The following is a 15,618-nucleotide window of genomic DNA, read 5'->3' as shown; positions in this document are numbered from 1 at the left end:
GTTTTTCCTGAGTAGGTCATAAAAAGACCTGTATCTTACTGATGATCTGGATATGAATCTGTTTAGGGCTGCAACTCGTCCTGTCAGCTTTTGAATGTCTTTGACTGATTTGGGAGATTCTAATTCCAGTATAGCCTTTATTTGTTCTGGGCTGGCTTCTATTCCTCTTTTGGTCACCATGTAACCTAGGAATTTGCCTGAAGAAACTCCAAAGTGGCATTTAGAAGGATTAAACTTCATGTTGAACTCTTCCAGGATCTTGAAAGCTGTTTCTAAATCCCTGACATGGTCTTCAGCCTTTTTTTATTTGACCACCATATCATCAATATAAACTTCCATTGTATCCCCTATTTGGTCCTTGAACATCATATTGACCAGGCGTTGGTATGTTGCCCATGCGTTCTTCAGGCCAAAGAGCATTGCTGTGTAGCAGTATATGCCTCTTTCTGTGATGAATGCAGTGTGTTCCTTGTAATACCCGCCCTTTTTAGAGACCCGTTGACCAGCTTTGACCGACCTTGGGAGCAGTGATGGTCCTTAGAAGTGCGTACCAGAGTTATCTTGTGTTGTGATTTAGGGGTGGTACTCGATAGAGTAGAGGCTACTCGATCGAGTAGCTTGGATACTCGATCGAGTAGGGGCCACTCGATCGAGTAGGTGGGCCACTCGATCGAATAGCGTCTTTTCAGCGAAGGTTTATAATCGCGTTTTGTCAAATCCGCAAATCATTTCCGCCTCTTTCTCCTAAACCTAAATGTCGCCCTTTCCACTTCCCTTCACCATATGTCCTCCATAGAAGCCCTTGAAGGTCCTTATGCCTTAGGAGTGCGTAGCTTGAGTCGAGTAGCGGTCCTTTGCCAAGTTTTCCTCATGTAGGTATGTCGTCATCATCATCTGTGTCTTGTGGTTTCAGTTGCGATTAGAATGGTAGTAATAGATGATTGTTTTGTGTGTATAGGTGTTGCTTGATTGCTGGGTCTTGCGTGTGTGGGCATGGAATCGTTGCAGTCGCTTAAAGGTAGGTTCACCTACTCAGTTCTGTGGATGGTATAGTGTGTCGGTTGTGGTGTCGTGGTTGTTGTGTTGTTGTCGTGTTTGTGTGGCAGATTGTATGCGGTAGTCGGTTGGTGTATACGGTTTGTTGGTTGTTGTTGTATTGCAGCTGTCTGTGATTGATTTTCTCTGGTTCTCGAGGTGCGTCCTCGGCTGAGTGGAGTCACTTGCGGGAGTGGCTTCACGCCCTAGTTTCGCCCTCCGTGGAACCCGCCACGGGAGGGGATGTGCATATTAATGGGACAGGGTTATCGCTCGATATGATGAGCGGGGCTTAGGTGGGAACGGCTACGGTCCCCCACTGGCAGGGCTGGTCCAGTGGACAGTCGGTGACGGATATTGATTGGAGTATGTGATTGTGTGTGACTAGTTGTGTTGTATTGTGTTGACAATTGTTGTTGGTTTATGTTGAGTCTTGCCTCAGTTATTGACCTTGTGTGGTTGTCTTGTTTGTTTATGTGTCTGCCGTGATCCCTTATGGTGAGCAGTCAGTCTTAGCAGGTGTTGATGTGGTTGATAGCTGGAGTCCTGGCGGGAATGAGTCGTCACGAGTTCTGATAGCGATAATGTGTAGCTGACGAGTTGTATCTGTAGTTTGTTAGTTGGTTGTATCACTTGTAATATAATTATAATTGTTCTTTTATCGACTTTTGATGATTACTTACCTCGAGCAACCGAGATGGTAACGCCCTTATATACTAAGGAAGGCCTAGCTAAGGCTCATCTGAATATGGGGGTGTTACATTCCTGGTCAGATGGGTACATCTTAATTTGGTTGAATCCACTTGAGGCGTCCATAAATGTTAGGAGTTCATGTCCTGCTGTAGCATCTACCATTGCGTCTATATGAGGGAGTGGAAATGGATCTTTTGGACAGGCTTTATTGAGGTTTGTTTAGTCCACACAAACTCTCCATTTACCATTCTTTTTCTGTACTACTACCACGTTGGCTAGCCAGTCAGGGTACATGACTTCTCTTATCATTCCCATATCCAATAGTTTATCTACCTCTTCATTAATAATTTCATTTCGTTCAGAGACAAATTTTCTTCTTTTCTGTTGCACATGCTTATAAGATTTGTCAATATTTAGTTTATGTGTAATGATATTTGCATCTATACCAGTCATATCAAAGTGAGACCAGGCAAAACATGAAGATTTAATTTTGAGAAAGCTTATTAGTTCAGGTCTGATGTTGTCAGGGACATCAGATCCTATCAGTACATGCCTGTCAGGATACTCAGGGTCTAAAATTACCTGATCTGTCTCCATTTTGGTTTCTGCCACGTAAGTTGTCCTGACAGGGTACTGTAATTGCTAGGCGAGAGACTTACCTGCCTTGGAGGGTTTCAATGACTTAGTGTAACATTCCTGAGCAGACTTTTGTTCACCTTTTATGATTGCTACTCCCCATTCTGTTGGTATCTTGATGCATTGATGGTAGGTTGAAGGTATGACCCTCACATTGTGGATCCAAGGTCTTCCTAAGATGGCATTGTAGGATGACAGGCAGTCCAGGACTCCAAATCTTTCGTATGAGGAGACTCCTTCCACATATGTGGGCAGGTGTATTTCTCCCAGTGTATTCCTTGTCTCTCCACTGAATCCTACCAGGACATTGGACTTCTTTATGATTTGACTTTCATCAATCTCCATTGCTTTGAGGACATCAAGCATGATCAGGTTCACCGAGCTGCCTCCATCTACCAGGATTCTCATGACTCTTGCAGTTCCTATTTGCATGGTGATAACCAAGCTATCATGGTGCGGATCAGGAATGCTCTGCATATCAATGTCGTCAAAAGTAATTTGAGGTAAATTTTTAAGTTTAAAAGGAGATTTCATTTTTGACTCCCTAGCAATTTTCTTTGCAGCTGAGCTGGTTAGGCCACAAATCTCAGATCCTCCATTGATAAATTTGACCTCATAGATGGGTGGTGCTTGGGGTAGGTCACGTTGTTGCCTTTCTGGGTTTTTTCTTGTTCCATCATCATCGTTGTTCCTTGTAGGCATTAGGTCTTTCAGATATCCCTTCTTTAGCAGGTAGGCCACTTGCCTGCGCAATCCCAGACATTCTTCTGTTGTATGCCCTATATCCATGTGGAATTCACACCATCTTGTAGTATCCTTCCTTGAGTTGGGGTTGTTTGACTTCTTTGGTCATTTGACTATGTCTCCCATATTGTCAAGTCTCTTGATTAGTCCTGCAATGTCAACAGAGAAGTTATATTCTTGGATAGGGGGATAAGTATAGGAGTTACCTCGTTGTTCATGTGTGTAGTTGACTTCTGATCTGTCATGTCTTGTGTATGGGGATGGCAGCCTTTGTCTTCTTCCAGCCGAATATAGCCTATGGCTAATGCCTGGACATCTTCAAAGGTATGACAGAGCTTCATGGTCATTGCATCGTAGAAGTCACTATCCAGGGGTAACCCTTGCCTGAAAGCTTCCACGACTATTCCAACATCACATCTGAGGATTGATACCTTTTCCTTGTTGAATCTTGTCATGTAAGACCTAATTGATTCTCCAGGCTTTTGCTTGATCCTGTACTAGTCACTGGATCTCTTTTCTAGTTCCCTGCTGCTGGCAAACTGAAGGTTGAAGGAATTGACCAGGTCAGCAAAGGACTTGATGCTTCCGTTGGGCAGGTTTATGTACCATTGCAAGGCAGGCCCATTCAGGGTTGTGCCAAACCCCTTGCACATGCAGACTTGTCGTAGTTCATTGGGAATGGATGCTGCCAACATCCTTTGCTTGTAATAGGCTACATGATTTTGTGGATATGTGGTCCTATCATAGATTCTCATTGAGGGAACCACAAATTTCTTTTGCATGTCTATTTTTGCTATTTCATCCACAAAGGGTGAATCAACATAACTTTCTGGATTTGCTTCCTCAATTGGGGTAGGGACTCCAGGAATTTTCTCAAATCTTTCATGGAGTTTCTGGATTTCCTGGAGTATAGCCATCATGATTGCTGTGTTGGTTTGATCTGGTGAGGTTTATTCATTTTGGAATTCTTCTGAGTCTGTTTCTTCTCCTGCTTTGGACTTTGGTGGGGGTAGGAGTGCCAAAGTTGGAGAAATCGATATTCCTGATGATTGAAGAGAATGGCATGCCAGGCTGAACTTTCAACTTTGATCCTGAAACTTTTTCTCCTAGTTTTACTTTCAGGCTAGATTCTGATTCTTTTAATTTTGCAACTTGACTTTCACTGGGCCATCTTCTGCTTTAATTGCTCCATCTCCAACAATTGTTGTTGGGCGGCAGCCACTTGTTGCTCAATGCTATCTCCTGCCATTTCTCAAGTTTTTGTGTTATTTGGTTATGGGTTTTGATTATTTTTGAGCTAGATGCCCCACGGTGGGCGCCAATTGTTTTGGCAGGGATTTTGCTAAATGAGAACGGTCTGCCAGGAGAGTTAAGGAGGGGTGATCTAACTCAAATAACTTGCCTGACTAGTGCTACTAGGTAAATACATAAATGATAAATAAAGACACAAAGATTTTATACGTGGAAAAACCCTGGGAATAAGGGAAAAAAAACCACGCGCACCAAGCCATGAGTGATTGTTACTATGATTTTGTATAGCCTGACAGAGTATTTATGTATCAGGCGTGACAGGCAAAAATATTGCTAAATAATACAAGAATAGAAGTGAGAATGAGAGTGTCTTTCATGTCCCTTTTGTTTTTATCTTCTCTTCAATTTATATTAGCTTCCCCCGTCTTCTTTTTCTTCCGTTTAGGGTTTCCTGGTAAATAGGGCTTGTGCCCTATTTACCCGGAGGTAGTTGACAGTATTTTAGCCGTTGCCTTTGACCCTTGCCTCTATCTTTTCCTTTTGAACTAGTCTTCCTTGTTTGTAGGGATAGTATTTAAACAACTTGACTGTTGCCTGCTCAGCTTGTGCGACACTTTTCTTGTGCCTGGCGTGTTCTCCTTTCAGGCTAGTGGTCAGTTATTGCATGTCTTGTATCAACTCCTGGTTGGTGCCTGTCTATATTCTCTTAGTGCTTGGTTTCAAGTGTCCTTTTCTTGAGTCTTGTTTTGATTATTGCCTCGCCTCTGTCAGGTCAGGCAGGGTAATTCCGGGCCAATAGTAACTACGAATTGGGTTTTAAGTGTTTGTTACATGTTTCGAGTTGAATTATTTCGAGTTGGTACCAGAGTATGTTGTTGTCGAGTAATCTTGGGCACGAATAACTTTTACTCAGTCTACTTTGGGTAGAGTTAAGTTTATGACACTTTGCAATCTCGAATAATCATAGAATATTCTATACATGAAGTAAACGTAGGTTTTTTTTTCCCTAGTGGGGTAGCATTTAGAAATCTCGAATAATCATAGAATATTCTATACATGAAGTAAACGTTATTTTTTTTCCCTAGTGGGGTAGCATTTAGAATGCAACACACTTAAATTGATAATCATGTCAAGGCTATGAGTTCGTTCTTTTGGAATGAAACAGTGTAACTAAATTAAAATAACAAAACTAGAGGTTGTTTCATGTTTGTATGTGTAACGTGTTCAAGTCAAATTATGTCTTGTCATGTCTATTTGGGTATGGTTAATTTTAGGGTTAGTGGTTATGGATCCAGTCCATCCTACTTGATTCGTAATATTGTAGGGCCATGATGAATTTTGTTAATGTTAATGTAGATTCAAATTTGTTATTTTAAATTAGCTAATCTTTAGGTAGAATGTTTTTGGATCAACTCAATTTAGGTTACTAGTCAATTTCAAGCCTAGTATAGTTCAGATTGCATCAATTCAAGCTCCAAGTTTTATTCGAATCTATTACAGGTCTGGGGTTAGAACCTGGTTATCAAACTGCATTAGCTGTTAGCTTTGTCATGTGATGCTAGCCGTTAGCCTGGTTATTAACGTCCTAACTCTAAGATTAGTTTGTTTGGAGAGAAGAGAGCAGAGAATGATGTAGGGTGTGACTCATGTGAGTAAAGGAAGCCTTGTTTCTTCACGAAAACCAATTCCCATTTCACCCGTCTCAACCTAAAAACCACCTGTGAATGTGTCATAGAGTTTCGCTACTTGCATAAGTTCGTCTGAGGGCGAAAAGCTCAACGATTCAACAAATCAGTTGCTCGTTAAAGAATACCAAATCATAGACTTCAATGAATTGAACGCACAAGTATCTGTTATTTGCGAAAGTGATAACCATTGTGTAGTGTAGGACTGATATATTTGCCTCTGCCTCCCTTTTAGACCTGGCAAACGGGTTAATCGGGTCGGGTTTGAGTCGGATCATTTTGGGTTACGGGTCTGTTTCGGGTGTCACCTGTATGATGTGGGAAGGGCACATGTAGGATGGATACGATGGAGATATTGGGTAGAATCCACCCTACTCCATTACCCGTGGCGGATAACAAATCTTATACTTACATCATCGCACAACCCATTAAATCATCCCTCATATGATATATGAACTTCGACGACTGCAAGGCAGTATGCCTCTTTCTCTAAAACACCCCTAATTCTCTTGCATTTTCTCAGTTATGCAAATCAACCGTGCAACATATTGCTGCAAATTCAATGTTCCGTGAACATATTAATACGCGTATGGTGTGATGCTTGCGTCTTTGGCATAATCAACTACTTTAATCATGATGCCATAAAAAATGTCTTCGCAAAAAGTACGATGATCAATATGGGTCAAGCAAAGATTATTTCATTTAAGACAGGACTGCATGAAATCAACTATTATTTGAACGATAATAAAAACCAGATACAAGACCCTTCTCTTGAATTTAGATAACCTATAACACGACCAACTACAGCGCATTCTAACAACATTACCCTGTCCTATTGACCAAGACTTCCAGCCATGACCACATTATGTAGGGGTTAGATGTACCGAGCTTTTACAGTGTTGAGATACATTCAGAAGACCCACCTTGACAATTGTACTGAGAATCGCATCGCCTATTGTACTTCACAACATAAGAAATAAAATTAGTTTGAGTCAATACCCAATCATACACCATCATGGCCAAAGACTATTCATTCGACTCCACCAGAGCAGAAGACCTACATAACTTCCTACTAATTTTAAAAAAACAAGTTAAGCATCAAGACATGATCACTCGGCCAGGACATCTGTACGAAACAGAACAATTTGAATTGACATTGACTGTGTAAGCATGTATTGGCCTGGCCAAGAACACAGGCAAACGAACAAACATATCACACACACATTGAGCGTCCAATTCTTTCAACCAACGACAGCATTCATCTACTTGAGGATCAGGACTGCGAGTATGCCTATGTCTGTGGTGACGCCTACGCCTATGCCCATCAGTTGGCGAGCAAGGACCTTCTGCATCAGATGAAGCAGGTGGAGGAGGAGGAAGAGGAGGAGGGGGTGGAGGTGGCAGCAGAGCAGGTGTGTAACGGATCGAGGAACATGCATAATTTACAAGGGAAAATTGGGTCAGACACAAAGGACGGAGGGCTGGAACAGGTTGGAATGGAATAGATGGGGCTAACCAATATTGACTGTTTGACTCAGAAATCAAGGATAAAGACGCAACAATTAGCAGCAATCTCGCGATCTTTCTCATCTCCATCTCCAACACAAATTACGAAACAAGTCACATAAGGGAGATAAATGGCATTGTGTTCAAGTAATAAGCAAGTAAGTAGTAGTTACTACTTAAATAAGTAGAGATTCATGCGTTTTTTGTTGGTCACACGGTGTAAGTAGAAATATTTGAAAAGTCATATAAAAAGAACAATGAATAAGGGAGTGACTAAGGAATACCACTTTTATCAAAGGAGGTTAGTTCTGGGTGGGTTTTCGAACGTCGCATTCATTTTGTGTGAGTAATATTACTGGCTGTATACAGTTTGCCCATGAGAGTCTTGTCACTTTGCCACACTGCTTTAAACAATGTTAAAAGTAGAACGTCTTCCTGAATAAGAAGAAAACAATCACATAATTAGCAAACAAAATGCATGAGTCGAATATAAATATGAAAGTTCCTTATTCTGCACAATAATACCTTACTGATATAGAACTAATCACCAAATACAAAATGTTACACCAAACTCAAACCAAATAGGAAGAGTGGTGCAACAGTTGCTTAACATTAGTTTACCAGGAATTTTTGCTTACCTTAATTTCAAAAAAAATTTCGAATAACAGAAAAGGACATAATCATAATTACACAGGTCTCCTCCTAGTCCTTTGTGACATGAGCTTTGATGAAATTATCAGATGACCCATTTATTCGTTTGTATTAGACTTCAGCTCGAAATTGTGAAAACTTTGTACATGCTATCAAAAACTCAGTTATTTACAAAGGGAAGCATCAGATTCATAGCTAATCACTTTGAGGTATGCGTACATTGCATTAAACACTATTGTCCACAGATAAAAAAAAAACCCTACATGCATAAGACCAAGGTGCAGGCAGGTATAAATTTATTACTGAGAAAGTGAGATAAAGGGTCTAGCAATTACATGCCACAAGATAGGCAATTAGGCATAAACTCTTATAAGTAAACCCAAATAGCCGTAAGAAATCAGGCATATTTTGGCAGCTTTGACAACATACAGGAGGATGAAATACACATGAAAATTCAGGGGAATTTCAGACATGTTCGCAAGAGACAACACAATTTCGAACCAGTTTGCTCAGAGAACCATTTCAAAGCTGCTTATTACTCTCCTGAAGCGGGATATCAGAATCCTTAGCCACCAACGATTCCATATCATTCTTAACTGCTTCCCTTCTCAACCGAAGTTCCTCCATCCTTACCTTCCACCCCTCCTCCAACAACTCAACAAATTTATCCTTGATCACAAGCAATGGATCCCGATCGACCAACAAATCATCCTTATACGCCTCTCTCAACACCGCCGTCTTTATCCCACCTTTCAACGATATGTAAAATATTCCGGAATGTCGAGTAAACGCACTTGCAAACGCATTAGATAGCCTAAAATCCTCACAAAACTTCCCAATTATAGGCACGGGAACTCGTTTAAGCAACGACAACGATAACAACTCATGAAGCACTCCAACCATTCGTTTCTCCATTTCTCGTGAAGCCGGTTCCAAATGTGACGCATCATCATACGGGTTGATATAAGGCATTTCCATCCAATCTCTAACCCATTCCCTCATTTCCTTCTTAATGTAAAACCCCCGAGGCAATTTCCAATCAAATGAAGGCCGCATTTGAATCCCAGTCAAGCTCTCCTCCTCTTCTGCCCTCCTCATTATCACTGATTTCGCAAACTTCCCCTCCCACGAAACCAACTCCAGAAATGATTTTTCCTCATCACCCCCTACCAATCTGAAATACTCCGGGTACTTGGGCACAATGCTGGTCAAAAAATCATTCGGAAACCCGAAATCACGCTTAACATGAACCAATTTGTCAACACTAATAACATGATTTTTCGCCATCATCAACAACTTACACAATTTCTCAACAATCAACAACTCATTTTGAGCAAAAGCCCTTTTCTCATCATCCAGCAATTTCTCAAGATAATCACTAGGACGAACAAAAGGGATAAGTTCTGAATTGGGTTTGATTCTATCATAATAAATATCAAATAAAAAAGGGTTTTGATTAATAAAGGTTTTAGCTTTAACATTAAGCTTCAATCTATGTCGTCGTTTTTCTAAGTACCTTAATGGGATGACTTGATTAGGTTCGTTGAGAACTTCTTTGACGACTTTTGCGCACATTCGCCATTTTTTGTCTTCTTGAATTGCAGTATCGAGGTGCCGATCTTTGCGCCAGTGGACTTTTAGCTGGGAGTATGATGCCCATTGGAGGAGTATAGAACAAACCCTAACCCTAGAAATTGGGGGTAATTTTAGGGGAATTGTAGTGTTAGAGGAGGTGAGCTTGTTGAACAGATTAAAAAGCATTAGTAGAGATTTATGTGGGGTTTGTTTCTGTGTCCTTCGATTCGCTTAATGCCTTAATCTGTAAATTGTGTGGACAAATTGTACAAGCGGAACAACATAGAGTTATTGGGAAATCCTTTTCTCATGGGTAGTGGAGACTGGAGAGCGGGTTTCAGCAAAATTTGCGTCAATAATTTATCCACAAATTTTCGGTTGCGACCATCATAAGCTTGTGACAAATAAACCCGTCATAAGGAAACATACCATTATTTACCTAGTTATTCTATTTATATCTGCACATATTTTGTACGAGTTAAACTTTTATCTCTTGTTCGTTAATATCCGTCCAATGACTTGTGAACATTGCTCATATTTCCTTTACATTCTTTGCAATTGAGATAATCTTACTATAGTTACTTCCGCGATTTTTTTGTTTTCCGTTTCTGCCTTGTCATGTCTTTGTTGCATCCTTTCATGTTGAATGTATCTTAACTTCCTCTAATATACTAATATCCCCACCAGAAAATGTTTAATCTTCACACACAATTTGTTATTATTATAGACGAGTGATCACTGACTTCCTTATTTTTCTTATTTCCCTGGATTCATTTGTCTTCTATATGGTGCCTAATTATAGGTCATACATGCGCGAAGTTGAACTTACTTCCTTACATTTCTTGGTACAACCGTTTTAATTTTTTTGGGCTTTATAGATTCATTATATCATCTCAAGGTATATTTAGTATAACAACATGTAAATTTACCTGCTACTTGATTAATTGGGTGTTAGTGTCGTGTATAATAAGATTGATTCTATTCCAATATATATAAACGACTTATTTTTGCTCATTACCAACAATTCTATCCTTGCTAATATTCAGCAGGCGCTAGTGGTGAACATTAGCATTGGAACAAGAAAGGAACCCGCTAAGGAACTATCAAACAACTCAGATTAAATTTCGTACTCCTTTGGGGAATATTCATTTGTATTCAAAATGTTCAACTTGACTCATGCGACTTACACGGAGAAAGTATTATAAACCTTCTAAAGGTAGCGAACCTATTAAAAAAAGTTTCACGGCCCCCATAAAAGATATTTTCAAGTCATTTTGGAAAATAATTAAAAACCAGAGTTATATATGTAAAAATTTACAGTATCGATAAAAAATGTTGACTCTAACACCATGTCATTTTTTGAACTAAAAATTTCCCTATAAAGTTATGACAAGTAGCCCTTGTTACTAAGTAACCCCACCTCTAATCTCGTAATAATTACCCTTAATCTAAAATCTTAATCTAACACAAACTTTTAAGGGTGTGATTGTTTTACTTTTTACTCCAGAATTGAATTTATGAGCCAAAGACGGAAGGTGTGTACAAACTACAAAGCCATGTCTAAAGCTCAAATTTACATAATATCATGTCCCTGCTCTATTCTCTTCAGCTTCCAACTGCTTCGTTATCTCAGTGATCAGCCTTCAATGTGTCAGGGTTTGGATACAAAACACACTCTTTCTCGGAAATTAGCTCAATACATCGCTTGAACCGGAGCAAAGCGTTGCATCTCCCAACAATGAGCTATGCAGGTTTGAGTCTCTTGCTATGCTTATATTCCTACAAATCCATGCACATTGTTCAGATATACTGTATATTTTATGTAGAGCTGCCGAAATGTCTGCATACATACATTACTCGCTAATTCTTGACTAAGACCGTCCTAGGGCAGAATAATGTAATAGAAATAAATATAATTGTTGGACCTCAACCATCAGCTTAAGGTTTTGTGACTAACGGTCACGGGTTCGAATCCTGTCAATCCCAATAACTCACTAAGTGGAAGTTTCAGCACATGATATGAGGGGGCCTATGCACTAACCACTCTTCGAGGCCAATGGGCACTCGAGTGAGGGAGCATAATAGGAGGACCATTACCTGAAGGTTTTGAAGACTTTTTTAAAGTTTGGTGCTGAGTTTTAAACATTGAACTTTACCTGGAGTCAGCTCGGGATTCGACATCAGCATTGCTGTTATACTTGTGTACATATCCATTGGAGAGATTCTTTGACACAGAAGTAGAAGAAAAATCCAAGAAATACAATAAAAATGTCATCAAGCAGCTACAAGCAAACATAGCAACCGGGCCAAAAATCCAAATCAACAGAGGAAACGCAAAGTAGAATGCTCGGAGTCCAAGAGACCAAAACAGGCTGCCCCGGTTCAATTGGCGAGCCACAAATTGGATGTACTCAGCACGTCCTTGAGGCGATGGTACGTTAATCAAGAAACTTACGTGAGCGTAGTATCTGACACATTGCATACTGCAGAAAAATGCAACCAGGAAGCATACCAGAATTGAGAAGTACTTGACAGTGTGAACTGTGTAGATGAGAGCTGTTGTTTGGCTTGCTCCGCTAACGACAGCACTGATTAGAGAACTCAGTGTTATGGCTATTGTTGCCAATAATGTTGATGCCATTAAATTGTTCCGTAAGGTTTGCACTGCTAGAACGCTGTTCTTCCCCGGATCCTGTAAAGAGGATCATATCGCACATTAGTGATCGGTTGGTTCACTGTTGGAATTTTTAATGTCTTGCACTTTTTATATGAAAATTGACGAAATTTTGCAGGAAAATGGACAGATCACATGAGCGACAAAAATCTCGCTATTGAATTTTAGTATTTTACCACCGTCACATGACTGGTGGAGCTACCTAGTAGCAAGGGGTAGCACTCGCTGTCCCAACTCCCCTCAAAAAACTTGAGATTATTGACTTTGCTACTCAATAATTCTTGAACATGAGACCTTAGAATAAACACAAAACAACACAAGGAATATGTTCTTAAGACATTTATTGATAAACTGCTAACACAGAAGATACGTTTAAAATTCACAAGTCAACCGATTCATATTGAAATAGAAATGCAATGAATGTTCCATAAACATCAAAGATCACATCAAACATTTGAAAGGTAAGTTAGAATTGCTTTGTAAAAGTCAAAAGTTTAATTTCAAACATGTAAGCAAAGAGATGAAAAACAGGATTGAAATAAAGAATGAAGGTAAAAGAAACTAACGCTCATCATATGGCAGACCCATTGGTGGCGGCTAATAGCGTTGAGGCCGACGACGGTGCGTGTAGGATGGTGAACAATAACGATAAACAGCCAGACGTGGTATGCACCCAACACTAGCAGTCCGCTAGGAACTAATACAATGTCCAAATACTTCTCATCTATCATATTCTCAATTTTCTCACATACAAATACAACAGTATTAATTTAATTCACAAAAATACAAACAAAACTAAAATTTGTATATTATAGCTAGCTTGCTTATATAATGTACGACAAGTATTGAAAGGTGACTTATATATAATGTACACAAGATCAACTGTGTGATGATCGACCATAAATTGACATGTAAATATTATTCTTTTCTTGTTGAAGTAGCAAAATGATTGAATACTAAAGACTTATTATTATTATTGCATTAAAATAATTAGCAAGTCTTGTTTAAGACGAAGTATCCGTCTACTATCACATGGTGGTAATAAAGACAACTTTTGACTTATGCAATGTTCTATATAATTTGGTATATATTTGGCGGATAATGTCCGTCTTAAATCAGAATTTGTGTAAAATAAAAATGAATAAGAACTGTAATACTTTGTATACATTATTAAAGGTGAAATATACAGATGGCGAAGGCTTTTTTGGTGAAAGTTAGTTGACAAGTTCCGACCACATACATGAGTGGTGACTAAGAAAGAGTTAAAAAGTTTGGTCTTATAATTGGGAGTTTGGGACCAACTTTTGTTGTATGTATTCTGTCTGCATGGAGCCTATGATCAGTTGATCACTAGTGCTTGTGAATAAGAGAGCTATAGTGGGTGTGTAAAATCGTCTTCATAATCTTATCCATACCTCAAGAATAACTTTTATGGACATTACAATTTTTTCTTTTCCTTCCCTTTTTTGGCCGTCCATTAGGAAGTATCATGCAATCTGGAATTTGAATATAGCGGCCAATGCAAAAAAATTAACAATGATTTTGGTGATAATAGCAAAAATTTGAATTAAAAAAAAAGTGACGCTAAACTACTAAAGGAACACAAGTCAAAAAATTTCAAGTAGATGTAAAAAAACAATTTGTGAATATATAGTTTTTTTTTATCGTGAAAAGAATACGTTATGACGTTATGTAATATCCTTACATCTTAAAAAGAGCCAACTTTTTAATCAGAAGAATGAATAGACTTCAAGCAATATCCTCTTCCACCGCCGGATTCCTCATCAAAATCTCATCCTCCATATCTCCTTTACTCACAAAAACCACATCAGAATCTTTTTCTTTCACTCATTCTACTCCACTCATTCTCATACGTCTCTCATTTTCACTCCTCACAAATCTCTCAACAAAGCCTAGCATCTGACATCGTCTCAAAGGTATTTACTCTTAATCCTATTTTTGTTATTTATTTCAATCTGATCTTTGATTTCATTGTTATTATTATTGTTAGGGTATTAAGATGATGTTGTTGGTTCTGTGAGACGTATACCTTCTGCTCATAAATCAAAATACTCACAATCTTTTTATTCGCCCATAGATTTCATGACACTTGATTGATCTAACTTCAACACTGGCTTTCGCGGATCGGGATTTCGTGTTTTGAAGTGGTTTAGTTTTGCTCAGGTACTTTTCTGGGCATCCAATGTTGACCTAATTTGCGCATTTGATAGGGTTATGGGATTGGGAATGTGTTTATTTGAGTTTGATTTTATGGGGGATTGTAAATTGGTGTCTTGAATGTCGCTCAAATGATTTTTTTTTTTTTTTTTTTTTTTTTTTTTTTTCATGCGGTGTTGCAAAATTGTTGCTTAGATTGTGATGGGGAATTGAGTTTTGGTTGATGGGTTATCGTTTTTTGTATTTAGAAGTTGATTTTCATCAAAAAAATAAAAAACCTTTTATGATTGTTTATTATTTTGTTTGCCGATTTTTGAGATGGTTATTTTGTGGGGCTGGAGTTGTGGGCACGAGCTTGGAGCTGGAGATTCGATAAGTTCTCCTCAAAGGCTAGTGATTTAGCGGCCATGTATTGCTTTTGTTAATGTGGATGTTGTCATTTTGAGAATTCTGAATTTCTCATTGTCTTGTTGTTCATTGTGGTTTAAATTAGGGTTATGGTTATTCTTGCTGATATTTGCGGTTCTCGTTTCGGATTGGCATTTACGATGTCGGCGTTCTTTAAAGATGTTCTCGTCATTTGTAAGCTTGTTACTTAGTTACGCCTTTAGCCTCCCCTCGTTTTTCTCGTGTTGGTATATTCAATTATGAATTGTTCCATTCAGTTATCAATTCCTCTTGTATGTTGATAGAGATGTGTGTTTTAAAGATTTTATTTAATTTATTGGGTTTTAATTTAGTTGCTTTATCGTGGTGATGTACTACTCCTCGGTGGATGTGCTCTCTCTTGGAAGAGTGCTCTCCGTTTACATTAAATATCGTCGCCTCTGGCTGGTATTTGCCTAATACAGTGTTTTGTTTTTCTTCATTGTTATAGTGTTATTATTGGATGTGTTAAATTTAACACTTTTTAATAGATGTTATTTAGTTACGCCTTGTTGGTTCCGATATAACCCGCGATTAATTTGCTGTTTTTGCACCCTTCTATGT

The 15,618-nt window shown here is 38.9% G+C and overlaps 3 protein-coding genes across 4 annotated transcripts; all 3 read right to left on the bottom strand.

Annotated features, from left to right (window-relative positions):
- Positions 1–6,758: 6,758 nt before the first annotated feature.
- On the bottom strand, positions 6,759–9,997 carry LOC141592254 (protein WHAT'S THIS FACTOR 1, chloroplastic). Of its 2 annotated transcripts, none has more exons than XM_074412858.1 (2): positions 8,465–9,997; positions 6,759–7,985 (listed from the first exon to the last, which is right to left on the bottom strand). In XM_074412858.1, exon 1 carries the CDS (start codon positions 9,960–9,962, stop codon positions 8,724–8,726), a length of 1,239 nt encoding a protein of 412 aa, XP_074268959.1. In that variant the 5' UTR covers positions 9,963–9,997; the 3' UTR covers positions 6,759–7,985; positions 8,465–8,723. The 2 variants fall into 2 exon arrangements, with proteins under 2 accessions (XP_074268959.1, XP_074268960.1); XM_074412859.1 differs by having other exon boundaries at positions 8,631–9,997.
- Positions 7,143–7,640, bottom strand: LOC141590170 (uncharacterized). Its single transcript, XM_074410778.1, has one exon. It carries the CDS (start codon positions 7,638–7,640, stop codon positions 7,143–7,145), a length of 498 nt encoding a protein of 165 aa, XP_074266879.1.
- Positions 9,998–11,248: 1,251 nt separating the features above from the next.
- On the bottom strand, positions 11,249–13,383 carry LOC141592252 (uncharacterized). Its single transcript, XM_074412857.1, has 3 exons — positions 13,017–13,383; positions 11,933–12,468; positions 11,249–11,555 (listed from the first exon to the last, which is right to left on the bottom strand). Exons 1-3 carry the CDS (start codon positions 13,179–13,181, stop codon positions 11,465–11,467), a joined length of 792 nt encoding a protein of 263 aa, XP_074268958.1. The 5' UTR covers positions 13,182–13,383; the 3' UTR covers positions 11,249–11,464.
- Between the last annotated feature and the right edge of the window lie 2,235 nt (positions 13,384–15,618).

The sequence above is a fragment of the Silene latifolia genome, chromosome 7 (assembly GCF_048544455.1).
Source record: "Silene latifolia isolate original U9 population chromosome 7, ASM4854445v1, whole genome shotgun sequence".
NCBI classification, from domain to species: domain Eukaryota; kingdom Viridiplantae; phylum Streptophyta; class Magnoliopsida; order Caryophyllales; family Caryophyllaceae; genus Silene; species Silene latifolia.
This window is presented reverse-complemented; position numbering and strand designations above follow the sequence as displayed.